This window comes from Suillus bovinus (assembly GCF_016758785.1).
Source record: "Suillus bovinus strain UH-Sbo-P2 chromosome Unknown EDB93scaffold_17, whole genome shotgun sequence".
Lineage (NCBI taxonomy): Eukaryota > Fungi > Basidiomycota > Agaricomycetes > Boletales > Suillaceae > Suillus > Suillus bovinus.
Genome location: NW_024542073.1, coordinates 203,188 through 217,310, shown reverse-complemented (window position 1 = coordinate 217,310; position 14,123 = coordinate 203,188). Strand labels below are relative to the sequence as shown.

The following is a 14,123-nucleotide window of genomic DNA, read 5'->3' as shown; positions in this document are numbered from 1 at the left end:
TTCTTGCACTCTAATATCAAGACTTTGCTTCAGAATAAAGTAACTATCGAGTGAAATGGAAGGAGGCCATTTCAGCAGTGTATCCATGAAAAGTGCCTCATATTCGTATCCATGTAATTTTACAGACTCAAATAATCCAAAGACTCCCCCTTGAAGAGTAGCAAAGTCTTATGGGCAATCATTGAGATTCTATGACAAGCATCAATATCGCGATTCGTCCCAGCACAGGTTTGTGAAGGCCCCTAAAGGGCTCTTCATTACCATTCACTTGAATCATTGTTGTCGTTGTCATGTTTTCTTCATCAGAATCGACCTTTATTTTTTGCTCGCGCCGACGCTGTAGTCGCTTGTTCTTCTGGTGAACTTTTCAGTCTTTCGAAGACATTAGCTTGCCTTGATATTGTTCGCAGGATTCCTGGTCTATATTTTACCTAACTTCAGATCGGACTGCTCGATCAAAACCTTCGGGGCACACCATATGGGTCGACATGATACACAGCCGAACATGTACTGGATGAGTGTGTGCAGATTGATGAACGTGAACGTGACTAGAAGTTAAACGATGGATCTGGAAGAGAAAATTTGGAGCTTCCCATCTTTTCTGGGTTCTTGACTACTTGAGGGATGGGCTCGTCACTGATTCACGATCAACAAGAGTCGGAAGACTCACGAGGAAGTCATCACATTCGCGCGACCCTCTGTAGTCGTTGCCGTTCTTGCGGTTGCCGTTCCAGTAATTTTTTGAGGTGGAGCAGCCTGCAGAAGAGTGAGTGGTAAATCAGGCTGCTGGGCCTACTCGAGGGCCATAAATATTTAAGGGTCCTGACGGTCGAACATCATCGAGAGCAACTGCAAGTTGCACCGTTTGTTCTGCGTTTCACCCCGGTCACGTGACTCCCTAAGTCAATGAGTCTCTAGCCTTAGAGTTAGATTTCACTTGCGTCCATGAATGCCACTCAGGCAAAAGACAGGCTATATAGCCAACTTGCAACTAGTCTGAAGAATATGTCACGCGCTGTCGGACAGACAGCAGATCTCTTTGAGCAACTTCAGACAGACTTGGATGCCATGAGGGTTCTAGCTGGTACACATGCTGCACAGTAAGTCCTGTTTTTGAGCTGTACTTCTGATTCACGAGGTCTATCATGTCTACTTAGGTTCATGACCGTCGCTGCGGAACTCAGCCCCGGGGGTGATGGGGGAGAAAACGCAGAAGCAACTGCGGTGAGTAGCACATCATTGGAAAATTTTGTTATTGAGAACATCCTCCAGTGAGTCATCTTCCGACTTCAGTTCACTTGCGGGTCAGAGACATCCAAAGACATTTTAGTTCGGTTGCATGTAAATCAGTTACTCGAGCACGTCAACCTCATACTGTCGATGTCCAGCAAAGATTTCAAAGACAGCCTTGCGAGGGACGCATTTTCTAAAGCGCGATTGCATTGGCTGGGTAAGAACAAAAGTACTCGACTAAGCTTTCCTTTCCTTCGTGAGGTTGGGGAATCCCGGCCACTGGCAATCTCCTCTACGACATGCGTGTGTATCTATACGGATTCTGTGCAACGAGTCAGCCATCGAACTAAGCAGAAATAAGCAAAACTCACGCTGCAGAACATTGTTAAGCTTGTTGACACGCGATGAGACACTGAGGTCAATGCTCTTGTCACCAAAGTCCACCACAATGCCACCGAGAACTGAAGGGTTGACCTAAAACTCGTTAGAACCGACTTGAAAGCGTGATGAATAAGACTGAAGTACCTTGTTCGAAATTTTCAGCGTCTTTGCTTGCTGAGCTGTCTGAGACTGCTTGAGGATAGTCTCCAGCCGGGAGGACAAATCCCTAGGCAGAGGAGTAGCAGACGTGACAACCACTTCCAGTTCTCCCTTGTACTTTGCAACCAACTCGTTGAACCCCTCGATAACACCTTCCGTCTCTCCAAGTCTACCATTCTCCGACAAGACACCAAATAAGTTTTTGGTTATGTCGGAGACAGGCTCCTTCTTGGAGCCTTCTGCGCGAGAATATATGACAGCGAGGCCCGCAGAGCGATCCTTGGCAGATAGCGTTGGGTTATTGACGAATGCCTTGAGGTCGGGCACCTCCTTGATGACAGTAGAGATGGCGTTCAATTCCGACTGAACCTTGTTGAGAGTTTGCGGTGATTTCGAAAGAGCAGCCGAGTAAACAGCTTTGGAGTACTTTTGAGCAATGGTAGAAGCTGCTCGCCGTCCCAGACCCAGGGAGGCGGTTGCTGAGCGGAACGAGGAGCACAACATGTTAGGCGTTGGTGATGTGTTGTCTCCCGAGGTTGTAAGTATCGGGAAAGTGCGGGCTTTGAAATGAAAAGCTCAACCCGGCGTTTCCGCGATCAAACTCGGCTTGCTCATGCTACATAGACGAAATCAAGAACATTTTCAATGCATAGCCTGAATTATTCTTATTATAAAGATAGCTTATATTCGTAAATTCAAGAGGAATTGGTTGAGAGTGAGGGTGGGTCAATGGTATGGTGGGAACGCAAACCACAAGTGATCCTGGGCAATACACCCACAACTCCGATGCAAACTTACTACTATCCAGCACATACGAATTATGATACGAAATAACACCAAATACAGCCCAGCATGGATCACTACCAAAGGGGACACGTCATGAAGCAGCTGCCCCCGACGAACCAACCGCTTTCGCATTGGGCAACTTTTTATCACCAGTGGTCAACTGCTCCAGGTCAGCAGCTTTGAAGTAATGAGGAGCGACTGAAATATATCGTTAAAATTGCGGGGGAGACAACTCGAACGATAGTACTTGCCTTCCATTAGCCATGATGGCTTGATTTCCATGATTTGTCTAATGGAGAGCAAATCGGATCAGACGCATGTATGTAGCTTGTCGGAAAAAGGACTTGCCTCATGTATGATTTCGAAGTCATGACAAGCTCATAATATAGCAGGGTTTTAACAGGCGGTTGGTGCTGGAAAAGACTTGATGAGGGGTGGATATATACGGTGTGATGCGTCTTCAGCGTCCGGTAAGAGTCACCACTCTTCTGAAGTTGGGCCTGAAAATGTTACATGAGCATACCTGCACGCGCCGACTACGAATTATTCGACTTACAGTATTGTAGAAGTACCCCGACGTGATAGCTTTCTGCACAGGGCTGATGTCATTTGCGTTCGGATTACTCTGAATAACGACTTCGACACGCTCGCAAAGCCCAGCAAGTTGATCCCGAATATCCCGCGCCCGACTGAGACTCTTGAACTGCAAGAATTGCTCGTAGCAGAACTGTTGCGAATAATTCGTATCGGCCCATTGCTCCCAGACGTTGAGCAACGTGAAGTGATCTCCTCCTGTGCGAATGAAATTTTGACGTGCTTGGTCTGCATGCATCTTTTTGTCTTTGGGACGATAGAACAACGACGAAGACTCGGAGAGCATTGCTATAATGGTCAGTACCTCGTGACACGATATCATCAGCATCAACATGTTATTTCAAGATACGAAAGCCCATACCTCGTCAGTACACGAGTACTTCTCGCTCGAAATGATGGCTTTAGACAACATAGGATCAACAGGGAACTCTGCCATCCGTCGACCCAGTTTCGTCAGCTCCCCACGGTCATTCAATGCCCCCAGAGCATAGAGCAGCTCTAGTGCCCTGATAAGCGTCTCTCCCGGAGGTGGGTCCATAAACTCAAAATCCATGAAGTTGTTAATCCCGAGTGATTTTAGCAACAAGACAGTCGTCCCAAGGTTCGTCCGCTGGATTTCAGGTACGGTATTTTCCTCGAGCTCGTTTGAAAACGCCCATTTCGTGTATAGCCGGAAAGCTTTGCCAGGCCCCACACGACCTGCACGACCTGCTCTTTGGTTGGCTGATGCACGAGAACACTGGAACACACAGTAAAATGGATTGTAAGCGCAAAGATAATACAGCGCCATTACTTACAGGAACCACGATCAAGGAAGACATGCCAGTACGAGGGTTGTACGAGTTTTGCTTGACAAATCCGGGATCGATAACGAAAACCACACCATCGATAGTGATCGATGTCTCTGCGATGTTTGTAGCGAGCACGACCTTCCTTGCGCCATCTGGCGTCGGCTCAAAGATCTTGGCTTGCATATCGCTGGGCAAGTTGGCGTAGATTGGACAAACGATTAATTCGGCGATCTTGTTCCCCAGTGCCCGAGCTGTCTCCTGCAGATTTTCTTGGGCTGCTTCGATCTCGTCTTGGCCCTGCAGAAGAGTGAGTATATGGACGATGCAGTAATGAGGATCTGTTACATACCGTAAAGAACACAAGGATGTCGCCTTTGGGCTGTGTTGTATGTATCTGAAATATGGTAGTGATGGCTGCGTGCAGGTAATTGGCCTCTGGTTGTGGTGTATAATGAATGTCGACTGGGTATCGACGCCCAGGAACTGCGGAAAGCATTGGTATTACATTTATCATTTGCAAACTGTAGCTACTCACCATAAAACACCGGTGCATTGTCAAAGTACTCGCTGAACTTTTCAGCATCCATGGTCGCGCTTGAAATCAACAATCTCAGCTCAGGCCTGAATCTCGCGATATCCTAACAAATGAAGCCCTCAGAACCTGAAGCGAACTGTGAGAAGTAGCACCACACACCTTGACAAGAGCAAAAAGAATATCCGTACTCAGAGTCCGCTCGTGTGCCTCGTCAATAATCAGCGCTGCATATCCGGCTAAATCGGGTTCAGTCAGGAACTCTCGAAGGAGCATTCCGTCTGTCATGTACTTGAGCACTGTCTTGTCGCTCGTGCAGTCCTCGAATCGGATGGAATAGCCTACTTCGTACCCAACTTTGGTACCCATCTCCTCAGCAACGCGCGCCGCTACGGACATGGCAGCCACGCGGCGAGGTTGCGTGCAACCCACTTTTTGTCCATTGGCTGTGTACCCGGCTTCGTGCAGGTACTGCGGAAGCTGAGTTGTCTTGCCTGAACCGGTCTCAGCAACGACGATAAGCACCTGGTGCTCCTTAATGGCCTCCAGCAGTTGCTCTCGGTATGTGTATATTGGCAAAGATTTGCGGGTTTCATCAATGGTTTGCGCTGGATTTCAGCCGTCAGCCAACATTAAGCAGAGAGGGAATGCAGATACTGACCTCGTTGTTCAGCCTCTTGAATTTGTTGGTGCAAGAGTTTGTCCTTGGCACTCATCATTCCCTCCCCCTTGAGCGTCTGGTCCATGACGAACTTAATGGTCTGGCTTTCGTCAAACACGTACTCGTAATCGTCGGGGACCTCCCTTTTGTCCATAGCGCCCGTCCGGAATGTGCTGTGCAACGTTTGACTAGCCTCCCACTGGTCGACGTCTGTAACAAACTGATCATCCTTGGGTTTGGCCTCTTCGTACCGCTTGTAAAGTGCATTCTGCTTTTTCTCCTTGTCGATTTTTCCCTGCTCTGTGATGTAGTCTTCCGGTAGCATATAACCATCCCACTTGTCATTGATCTTGAGACGTTCCTCAACAAGCCGCAGAATCTCTTTCTTGCGCTCCAAGTCCTCTTGCTCCTGCTTCGTGAGCTTCATTCCATGGAAATAGGCCTCCTCGTCCGCGATCTCCTTCCTCAGGAGCTCAATCTGCTGCACCTCACGTTTGGTCAGATATTCCTGCCGAGAGTGCAACCGCAGTGAAGGGAGTGCATGTGTCCGTGCTTCAGCGTCATCTGCCAGTTGTCGACGTTGTGCAGCCTCGGCTGCTGCACCTGCATTACGAGAGGAGTGGTCCTCGACGACTTTTTTTGTCTTTTCCCGATCTTTTTCACGCACCCGCTCAGCAAACGCGTCTCGTTCCTTCATATCCTGTATCCGCTCTCGTTCTTTTCTTTCATCCTCATCCTCTGGAATATCCATTGCCTCTTCATCCGCATTGGTTTCAACATCATCTGGTTTCCGTCGCTTGCGATGTTTCTCTTCCTCATCGCTTTCCCACTCCCTGCTATCATGCTCTCTCTTCCTCAAATGTCGGTCACGCTTCTCCTTACCACTTCCTCTGTCCTCTTTGCGCTTCTCCTTGCTGCTACTTCCCTCCTTGCGCTTCCCCTTCAACTCCGAAACATCAGGGGTAGCCTCATCTTCAAGCAAAAACTCAAACCTGCGGGCATTCAATGCCTTTGCCTCCTTCTCCGCTTGCTTCCGTGTGTTGTCTGCGGAAGATTTGTGTTTGCTTTTCCTGGGAACGCGAGAGAAGAGCTCGTTGACGAATACATGTGCGTCGGGTGTATTTGGAAGGCCAGAAGTGGAGAGAGAGGAGAAGAGAGCGTCTGGTGTTTTTGATGTCGATGCTAGAAGACGATAATTGAGTGATGACAAGTGGAAGCATATAGAATGGTCATACCTGAAGCCTGTACGAAGTCGATGATACTCCGGTCTGCAAGACCAAAAAGCTGTAAACTGATATTAGGTGAAATGTATAAAGCAAGAGGAACAAACATTACCCTAACACAGTTATCGCTGATGAAACGTTGTAGGTCGCTCGACATTGAAGGCTCTAGAAGTGACAAGGTTTAGCTGTGACATATATGAAGTCACAACTCACAACAATGTCACAATGCTAAATATGGTAATTCGTGCTTCGCCAAGAATTCCAAATTTGGTATTTCGTTGCTCTATCATCACCTTTTGCCGTTGAAGACGATGGGAGAAGACCGGGAGCGACACTCAGCTTCCAAGCATAAACGCAGCAGAGACAAAGACGAGCACAAAATCAAGAAGAAACATAAGTCCGAGCACAAATCCCACAGACGCAAGTCTCACACAGAAGCGTTTAACGTCACAGACGATGATGCCAATGACGACGATATGTGGGTCGAGAAGAACATAGACAATGACGGAGAACGGGTGCGTATATATTTGTATTGCCTGCGTAGCGCTGACAAGTGGTGCTCATTAGCTTCTCGCAACGGATATTCCAACTGCAGAGAGCTTGAAGATCACGAGTCATGCAACTGCCGGAGAGGCAGACCCACCGCTGCCACCTAACCTGACAACCGAAACGAAATTACAACGCGACGAGTGGATGCTCATGCCATCCGGTGGTGTTGCAGAACTACTGGATTCGTCAACGCTATCAGCCCAAGGGTTACCCACAGGAGACGAAACTTTTACAGAGGACTATGGCGAATCCTCTTCGAGCAAACGCACACCTGCCGGAGGCGTCGACTTCTTTTCTTCTCTCGGCACCGAACGCAAGCGACCACCACGACCTGACAAACCTGATCCTGACAAGGTACAGCACCACTCCTCCTATCCTCATACATTAGCTGAAGGCATACTTCCAGATTAAAATCAGTTCCAAAGAACTCAACCAAGACATCCGTAGTGGACGTTCAATCGATAACGATGTACCTCCACCACCTCCAAAGGCCACAACCCCTGGTGGCCCAGGCTCTAATTGGCGCATGATGCGTCTCCGGCGAGTATACGAGACCGCAGAAGAGGAAAACAAACCCATTGAAGAAGTTGCGCTCGAACGTTTCGGTACGCTGAAAGCATTCGAAGAAGCCAAGGAAGAACGGCGCATTCTTGATGAACGTCAAGGCAAGCGTTCAGAACGGAAGGACGAGAGAGGTCGAGGGCGGGAGACTGGCGGAGAGAGACAGTTCATGTTTACTGATGTTGGGGCGAGCGGCGCTTCGTCGCGTAGCTCGTCCTTCAGACGCCCTGGTTCAGGTGCAAAAGGAAGTGCCCCATCTACGCCATCCCCCGCCAATCCGCCTGTGAACCGGCGTCTCGACTCTTTACGTTTGCCCTCGCAAGCTGCATCGCTACTCGTGCAATCACATACACCAATACCGAGCGTCATGACGCCATCTGTAGCGTCAACGAGCACAACCCGTGCTATGTCGCCTTCATCGCTAAACAAATTACAAGCTCAGGTCCTGCGTGCAAAATTGATGAATGCGCCGAACGCTGAGAAGCTTGAAGAAGAGTACGAAGCAGAGGTGAGACGGGCGAATGCCGAGCAGGGAGAAGTCAGGACGCGAGTGGAAGTGTTACCGACATTGGATGCCAGGGGACGAATGTATGATGTTGGTCATGGCAAGGATGACGCAGAAAAGGGGCCCGGTAATAGGCGCAAGAAAGAGAAGGTAGATTTGCATCCTTCAGCACGATCCCGCTGACATATGCTGGTTAGTTTGAAACGCGTGATGCGAAGACGGGAGAACTTCTCAGGTATAATGCTGATGATGATGAGATCACGCTGGGAGAGATGGTCAGGCAGGAGCGGTTTGGAGCGGGAATGGCAGACCAAAAGAATTTGGATGCACAATTCGCGAAGGCTATCATGGGAGATGGCAAGTTTCAGGTACAGAAGTTCTAACAACATCTCTGCTCCTCCTGCCACTCATAATACTATCTACAGGATGATCTTGACTACATGGATGATAATGCGGAACGACTTGGGCGCCAGAAGATGCGAACCGACGCAATGAAACGACAGTTTGCTGTTCACGGTAGGTTTGCATCCTCTATCTCGGTTCTTGAATTCTGAGGAATTCTCCTGATCAGACTACAAACGCACTCAAAAAGCCCTTGCCACATGCCAGTTCTGCTACGGTGAAGACGATTCCCCTCCAAAAGCACCTGTTGTGGCGATGGGCACACAAGTCTATCTCTCTTGCACCCTGAATGAGGAACTTCTAGATGGCCACTGTCTCATCGTGCCTATACAACATCACCTTACAATGCTGGAGGCTGATGATGACGTCTGGGACGAAGTGCGGGTGAGTAATTACCACTCTCTGCATACAAGCGTTTTGACACATCCCACAGAACTTCATGAAAAGCGTCATGCGCATGTTCGCCGAAGAAGACAAAGGAGTCATTTTCTACGAAACTGTCATCTCTCTCAAGCCGCAAAAGCACACCTGCATCGAGTGTATACCGCTTCCATGGGACAAGTATGACGACATCCCAGCGTACTTCAAGGAGAGCATTCTCGCATCTGAAGCAGAGTGGTCAACACATAAGAAGCTTATCGATTTCTCCGCGCGGCCTGGGGGGTTCAGACGCGCGATGGTGCCGAATCTTCCATATTTCATGGTGCAGTTTGACCATAAGGGGGAGAAGGGGTACGGGCATGTTATTGAGGGTACAGGAGAGTCTGCGATGACTGGTGAGGAGGATGGGGCGTTAGATGAAGGGGATAAAGGTGGTGGGGATTTTCCAAGGTGTGTCTTTGTTATTTTTGCATGTTTGATGATTGGATGTTGAAGGTACTTCTTGCAGATATTTTGCTGGAGAGATTATTGGGAATGTGCTGGATCTTGATCCACGTCGGTGGATGCGACCACGGAGGGTTGACCATCGGCATAACAAGGATAGGATACAGAGGTTTAAGAAGATGTACGAGAAGTTTGATTGGACAGGGTTGATTGGGAAGTCTTGAGGCATTCGTTGACCTTGTTCACTGTGCGCCACTGCTGAGACTGCTGCGGCAGCTGCCGTGACCCACTGCTGCGGTGTTCATATGTAAATAGTAACTCCTGGATAGTTCTTACGCAACCCACGATGGCTCCTCGACGTAAAATTTTGAAGACTCATAAGGACCTTGATGTCCTGATTCCACGTCCAAGCGGGTCCGCCAAACGCGACTTTACCTAACAGGACGAAATGCATCTCCACCTGATCCTGTGTCTAGACTGGTCACGAGTCTAAGTGTCAATTGCAAATACCCTACTGGCAAGTGAAGTACCCTTCCGGCAGGCCGTGACTCAGAACAACTCAGAACTCGACTTTCTCCACACTATAATCGCAGTCGGGACCACGAAAACCCGGCGTCAACGTTCAACGCTCGCAAGCATGTGTTTGTCATGGTCGCAGGCGCCCAAATGACTTGCTGTGTAAGGCTGTGTATCACTGCTCTGTCCACTCAACCTCAGACCCTTTCACTAGCTTTGCTTGGAATCCAGCATAGTAGCCTAGTGTATTATCACAAACCATGAACGGTGTCGAGGGTCAACACACTCACAACGAGTCGGCTGAGCCTTCTCCAAAGAACGGTGATGTAGGACCTACAGAAATGTAAGTTGTGTTATCTCGAAGTCTGCCTGCTATCCGACAACGAGACAGGGAGAAGAATTGTGAGCCTTCGGCGGAGCTGCCATCGGCGATGTAAGTGTTTCTGCCCTGATGCTGCTGTTTCGCTCCTCACCAGAACTGCAGCTCCAATGCCGGACCTTCACAGCCGTTGGGACTCCAGGTACGGGAAAACACTCCCAATGTTGCACCGGTTGGCGATTTACCTCGTAAGTTCTCATCAATAATCATATCAAAACGTGCCTCTCAATTGTCTCGGTGAGGCAGCGAAGGACGAGCCCACGCTAAGCGAATTGTGAGTGAAAAACGAGCAGAGCGATCACAACTGACCACATTCTACACGCAGAGCAGATGTCATGAAACAAGTATTGGATGTTCTCAAGGACTCGACGATTGCGTTGAAGAGTGGCAAGGACAATCGGTCTCGTTTCTGGGGGGTATACAAACGAGTCGCGGAGGAACACGACAGCGAGTTCCTCGAGCGATACACTACTGACATGGACATTGTCTTGATCTTCGTAAGTTTAGCCTGCTTATCTTTGACATGTTTTGATACTGATGTTTGGCCAGTCTGGTCTTTTCTCCGCTGTCAGCACGTCTTTCATTGTCACGATGGAGTCCAATCTGAGTCCCGACCCCAGCGATACCACGAATGCCCTTCTGAAGCAACTCGTTCAAATAGGTCTGGGCAATTTCGCTGCGGTGGGCTCCACGCCCGCAGAGCCAGCATTTACGTGGTCTCCGAGCGCGCCGACCCTATGGATCCAAACAATCGCATATGCAAGCTTGTCCATGAGCTTGCTCGCTGCGTTCGGGGCCGTACTAGGCAAGCAGTGGCTCGGGTACTACAAGTCGAACAGATACGGCCGGGGCTCTGAGGAGGAACGAGGCAAGCGCAGGCAAGAGAAGTTTGAGGGCCTCGTCACATGGTATTTCGATGCTGTCGTGCAATCCTTCCCGGTCTTACTTCAAATCTCACTTCTTCTCTTTGGAATCGCCCTCGGCACCCATATCTGGTACGAGCAGCCGAGCGTCGCCTGGGTCATCATTGCAACAACGATATTCGGATTTCTGTTTTATTCCCTGACTGTAATGGCATGTTTGATATCTCCCGCTTGTCCATTTCAGACGCCGATATCGACGATGTTGCGCATGTTTCACATCGACAGTAAGATAATTTTGCTAAATTCTGGTGATCGTTCTCCGTCTGAATCAACACTGCAGAGGTTCTGCACGTGGCATTCAAACGAGTCTCCAATTATTTCCAGCAGCTCACGATCTCACAGCACGGTCAGTTATGTCTTCTTCCGTGTGCACGGGTTTTGACTCGTTTCATGTCAGATGTGCTGGAGCAACTGTTTGGTATGGTCAGATCAGGATGGATCCGAGTATTTAGAGGTGATGGCTTTATCTACTATTATTATAAAGATATGCAGGACTCATTTCACTCTCTAGGCCCTGTACATGCGATCGGCACGTTCGCACGACGATCCCTTCGACGATCAATTGCCACACTTCATTTTGTTGTTCCACACTTTTCGACAAAAGTCGCGGACTCAGAAGCACAATCGACCGACCCGAATTTGCATTTTTTGTCAGAGGATGAATACGCCCCCGCCCTCCCTGACATACCCACCAGCAATCTCGAAGCACCTAGCATTAAGTGGCTGCTCGAGACCTCTACGGATCCTGAAGTGTTTCTCGCTGCTGCTAGCCTTGTTCCGCAGGTGGAATGGCCCCTGGATCTTGACGTCTCAGACATGCTGCATCAGCTGTATGATACTTTCACAAGCTGCGTCGGCTTCCATGGGAAAATTATGCCGTCCTTGAAGGAGAAGGCATCAGCTTGTATAATGGCTATGAGTCACCTATATCATGGCCGGGTTCTTCAGGCATATTCTGGCCGTAGTCAGTTTCTTGCTCGCGGGGGAAGAGACTGCGATTACGATGTGTTGTCCCGGATGAGACTGAGGGACGTGGGTAAAGCCAACTTCACGGTGCTAACCACGACTATGAATCTTTGTCGGCCAGAAAATGACGATGGTAGACATTTGTGTTATCTGTTGGATGAGTGTCCCGACTCTGTCACGGAGTGGCTGTCGCATTCTTTTACTTGCAACTTTGTCACTGGGCGAGTGAATCGGAGTATAGAAACACTCGCCATAAAGGTGATATCAAAACTACTATCCTCTCCATCCTCCCCGTCGAATCAAATCGTAGCCAATTGCACTCTTCTTGCTTGCGTTATGGTCGGGGTTCAGTTTGACAAGAAGGACATAGTTCGCATCGATAAAAGGTGCCATTGACACATTTGATACTTCTTCTGCTATGACTGACAGATATTGTGTAGTTCTGCCTTGCCTCGATTCCTGCATGCCCTTTTGGCGAAGTTCCAAATGGTTCTCTGGGAATGCGACGGAGGCGATCTCGACAAAGACAGCACAGGCGTCACACGCAGGGCATGGAAACTTCTCGACGTCATTTGTCTCATCCTGGAGCCTGCCAAAGATCACTATGATTGTGGTTCTTCATCCCACGCCATGCGGAACCTGGACGTGTGCAGGAAGATTTATTCACGACTCAGGTCATGCGGACGAGGTGATTCCCGGGAACTGTCGAGAGTTCTGCAAAATGCACTGCGCTTCACACTCACTGCTGCCAAAGTATCTCGGGATCCCGCTCACTTGTGGTATGGCCATTATTTAGAGACAGATGATTCCCGTTCGCCAGAAGACCTTGACTGGCTGATGGACTACCTCGAGTACATTTATTCCGGCGATGAGGAAACGGCACTTGACATCCTTTTGTTCCTGGATGTCATGAAAGTGCGCTGCAGCCCCGCTAAACAACATCAGTTCTTCAAAAGCCTCGTCTTCTGCATGGACGGTAACAGGCCTGTCCATTTACGCCATGTCGCTCTCCGCGCGGCTCATAATGCTCGAGAAGAAATTGCCTCGATTGATGCCATTCATGATGCGAAGTTGCGAGACATGATCTTGACCGAGCTCTCCCCCACTATCCTGACTGCGGTTTGTCCGCAATCAGGTACATCATTCTCCAATGATGATCCTGATCACCCCTTCCATCATGGCCGCGACTTGTGCTATCTCGAACTGCTCTTTGCCCTCGTGAGGAATTCCAAGTGGCACCCCCATTTGTTTGGGGGTCATCATATAGATCGATGCATTAGCATTATTGCAGAGTGCCGCTTCATGCGACATGCATTTTACCTGGCTGGCATCCTCCTCCGAATCACACCTGGACAATTGTCGGTTACATCGCTCGATTCTATCACAGAGCGACAGTGGTGGGACGTGATCAGCGGTGCATGGTCCAAAGCCTGCCTTATCATAATGATTGACAACGTACACTTTTTCGAGTTCCTTCCTGTCCTCGTGGAAGGCACGAAGAAGTATATGCATATTGCTCCGGAAACATATCAGTCATTCATTAGAAATGTGGATGATGTTCTCGAAGTATTGGAGAAGCGATATTCAGAGCAGGGAGAGGGTCTCGCTGTTGCTGTGAAAGAGTTGAGGACTGTAGCCAGCGAGATGCTTGAGAAATCGGTCAGCAGTAAAGGAGTTATTAGTCCCTGATCATGACGATACTTCAATGCATATTGTACCTGCGACCAGAGGAATGGATGGAGCAAATGATGTGACTGCGCGAGGAAATAAATATTTTACCACTAGAAGAAATATTGATATTCAATGCATACAGGAAACAAGCCAACTCTACTACATCCATGCTAGTATCATCTAAGCATAATGTATATCGACGAGCGTCGAGGAGAGCTTCTCAGTTTTGGCGAAGGAGAGAGACATGAACGACCAAGTCAATTCAAGTTTTGGTCATCCGACTGGCACAACTGTGGCAAAAGGCGTGATGAAGCTACACGCGTAATGCGCCTCGAAGCTTTGAAGCTGTGCCAGACCAGCAAGGCACGAGAGCCAACAAAAGTATTGGTGATGTTAAGTACGATTCACAGCGTGAGGCACAGCGGGATCCGGCGTTGTATATAAATGCTTGTAAATTTCTGTCACA

General features: G+C 49.0%; 6 protein-coding genes across 6 annotated transcripts; 4 read left to right on the top strand and 2 right to left on the bottom strand.

Annotated features, from left to right (window-relative positions):
* The first annotated feature begins 882 nt into the window (after positions 1-882).
* On the top strand, positions 883-1,519 carry EDB93DRAFT_238403 (uncharacterized protein). The gene is made up of 3 exons (XM_041455817.1): positions 883-1,100; positions 1,158-1,224; positions 1,277-1,519. Exons 1-3 carry the CDS (start codon positions 946-948, stop codon positions 1,328-1,330), a joined length of 276 nt encoding a protein of 91 aa, XP_041309189.1. The 5' UTR covers positions 883-945; the 3' UTR covers positions 1,331-1,519.
* On the bottom strand, positions 1,413-2,378 carry EDB93DRAFT_238384 (OSCP, subunit 5 of the stator stalk of mitochondrial F1F0 ATP synthase). Its single transcript, XM_041455816.1, has 3 exons — positions 1,759-2,378; positions 1,605-1,707; positions 1,413-1,555 (listed from the first exon to the last, which is right to left on the bottom strand). The coding sequence occupies exons 1-3, from the start codon at positions 2,275-2,277 to the stop codon at positions 1,545-1,547; spliced, it is 633 nt and encodes a 210-aa protein (XP_041309188.1). The 5' UTR covers positions 2,278-2,378; the 3' UTR covers positions 1,413-1,544.
* Positions 2,379-2,668: 290 nt separating this feature from the next.
* EDB93DRAFT_1272330 (pre-mRNA splicing factor) lies at positions 2,669-6,457 on the bottom strand (the record flags this gene model as incomplete). Its single annotated transcript, XM_041454350.1, has 11 exons — positions 2,669-2,757; positions 2,799-2,848; positions 2,875-3,059; positions 3,116-3,457; positions 3,515-3,892; positions 3,951-4,241; positions 4,294-4,427; positions 4,480-4,582; positions 4,606-5,084; positions 5,138-6,319; positions 6,373-6,457. Coding segments are annotated over 11 exons (3,318 nt in total), but the record flags the coding sequence as incomplete, so codon positions are not given.
* Positions 6,458-6,636: 179 nt separating this feature from the next.
* Positions 6,637-9,549, top strand: EDB93DRAFT_1136188 (CwfJ C-terminus 1-domain-containing protein-like protein). Its single transcript, XM_041449152.1, has 8 exons — positions 6,637-6,875; positions 6,928-7,263; positions 7,316-8,125; positions 8,173-8,343; positions 8,401-8,491; positions 8,547-8,761; positions 8,811-9,208; positions 9,267-9,549. The coding sequence occupies exons 1-8, from the start codon at positions 6,672-6,674 to the stop codon at positions 9,424-9,426; spliced, it is 2,385 nt and encodes a 794-aa protein (XP_041309186.1). The 5' UTR covers positions 6,637-6,671; the 3' UTR covers positions 9,427-9,549.
* An 883-nt stretch (positions 9,550-10,432) lies between these two features.
* EDB93DRAFT_1082661 (uncharacterized protein) lies at positions 10,433-11,402 on the top strand (the record flags this gene model as incomplete). Its single annotated transcript, XM_041445703.1, has 2 exons — positions 10,433-10,594; positions 10,647-11,402. 2 exons carry the CDS (start codon positions 10,433-10,435, stop codon positions 11,400-11,402), a joined length of 918 nt encoding a protein of 305 aa, XP_041309185.1.
* A 686-nt stretch (positions 11,403-12,088) lies between these two features.
* Positions 12,089-13,761, top strand: EDB93DRAFT_238353 (uncharacterized protein). The gene is made up of 3 exons (XM_041455815.1): positions 12,089-12,244; positions 12,297-12,372; positions 12,427-13,761. Exons 2-3 carry the CDS (start codon positions 12,323-12,325, stop codon positions 13,673-13,675), a joined length of 1,299 nt encoding a protein of 432 aa, XP_041309184.1. The 5' UTR covers positions 12,089-12,244; positions 12,297-12,322; the 3' UTR covers positions 13,676-13,761.
* Positions 13,762-14,123: the final 362 nt, after the last annotated feature.

Coding starts and splice junctions, on each gene's coding strand:
- EDB93DRAFT_1136188 (XM_041449152.1), top strand. CDS start 6,672: ATGGGAGAAGACCGGGAGCGACACTCAGCTTCCAAGCATAAACGCAGC. Junction 7,264..7,315: donor ACAAACCTGATCCTGACAAG/GTACAGCACCAC, acceptor GCATACTTCCAG/ATTAAAATCAGTTCCAAAGA. Junction 8,762..8,810: donor ACGTCTGGGACGAAGTGCGG/GTGAGTAATTAC, acceptor CACATCCCACAG/AACTTCATGAAAAGCGTCAT.
- EDB93DRAFT_238353 (XM_041455815.1), top strand. CDS start 12,323: ATGGTCGGGGTTCAGTTTGACAAGAAGGACATAGTTCGCATCGATAAA. Junction 12,373..12,426: donor ATAGTTCGCATCGATAAAAG/GTGCCATTGACA, acceptor GATATTGTGTAG/TTCTGCCTTGCCTCGATTCC.
- EDB93DRAFT_238403 (XM_041455817.1), top strand. CDS start 946: ATGAATGCCACTCAGGCAAAAGACAGGCTATATAGCCAACTTGCAACT. Junction 1,101..1,157: donor GCTGGTACACATGCTGCACA/GTAAGTCCTGTT, acceptor ATGTCTACTTAG/GTTCATGACCGTCGCTGCGG. Junction 1,225..1,276: donor AAAACGCAGAAGCAACTGCG/GTGAGTAGCACA, acceptor TCCTCCAGTGAG/TCATCTTCCGACTTCAGTTC.
- EDB93DRAFT_238384 (XM_041455816.1), bottom strand. CDS start 2,277: ATGTTGTGCTCCTCGTTCCGCTCAGCAACCGCCTCCCTGGGTCTGGGA. Junction 1,708..1,758: donor CGCTGAAAATTTCGAACAAG/GTACTTCAGTCT, acceptor AACGAGTTTTAG/GTCAACCCTTCAGTTCTCGG.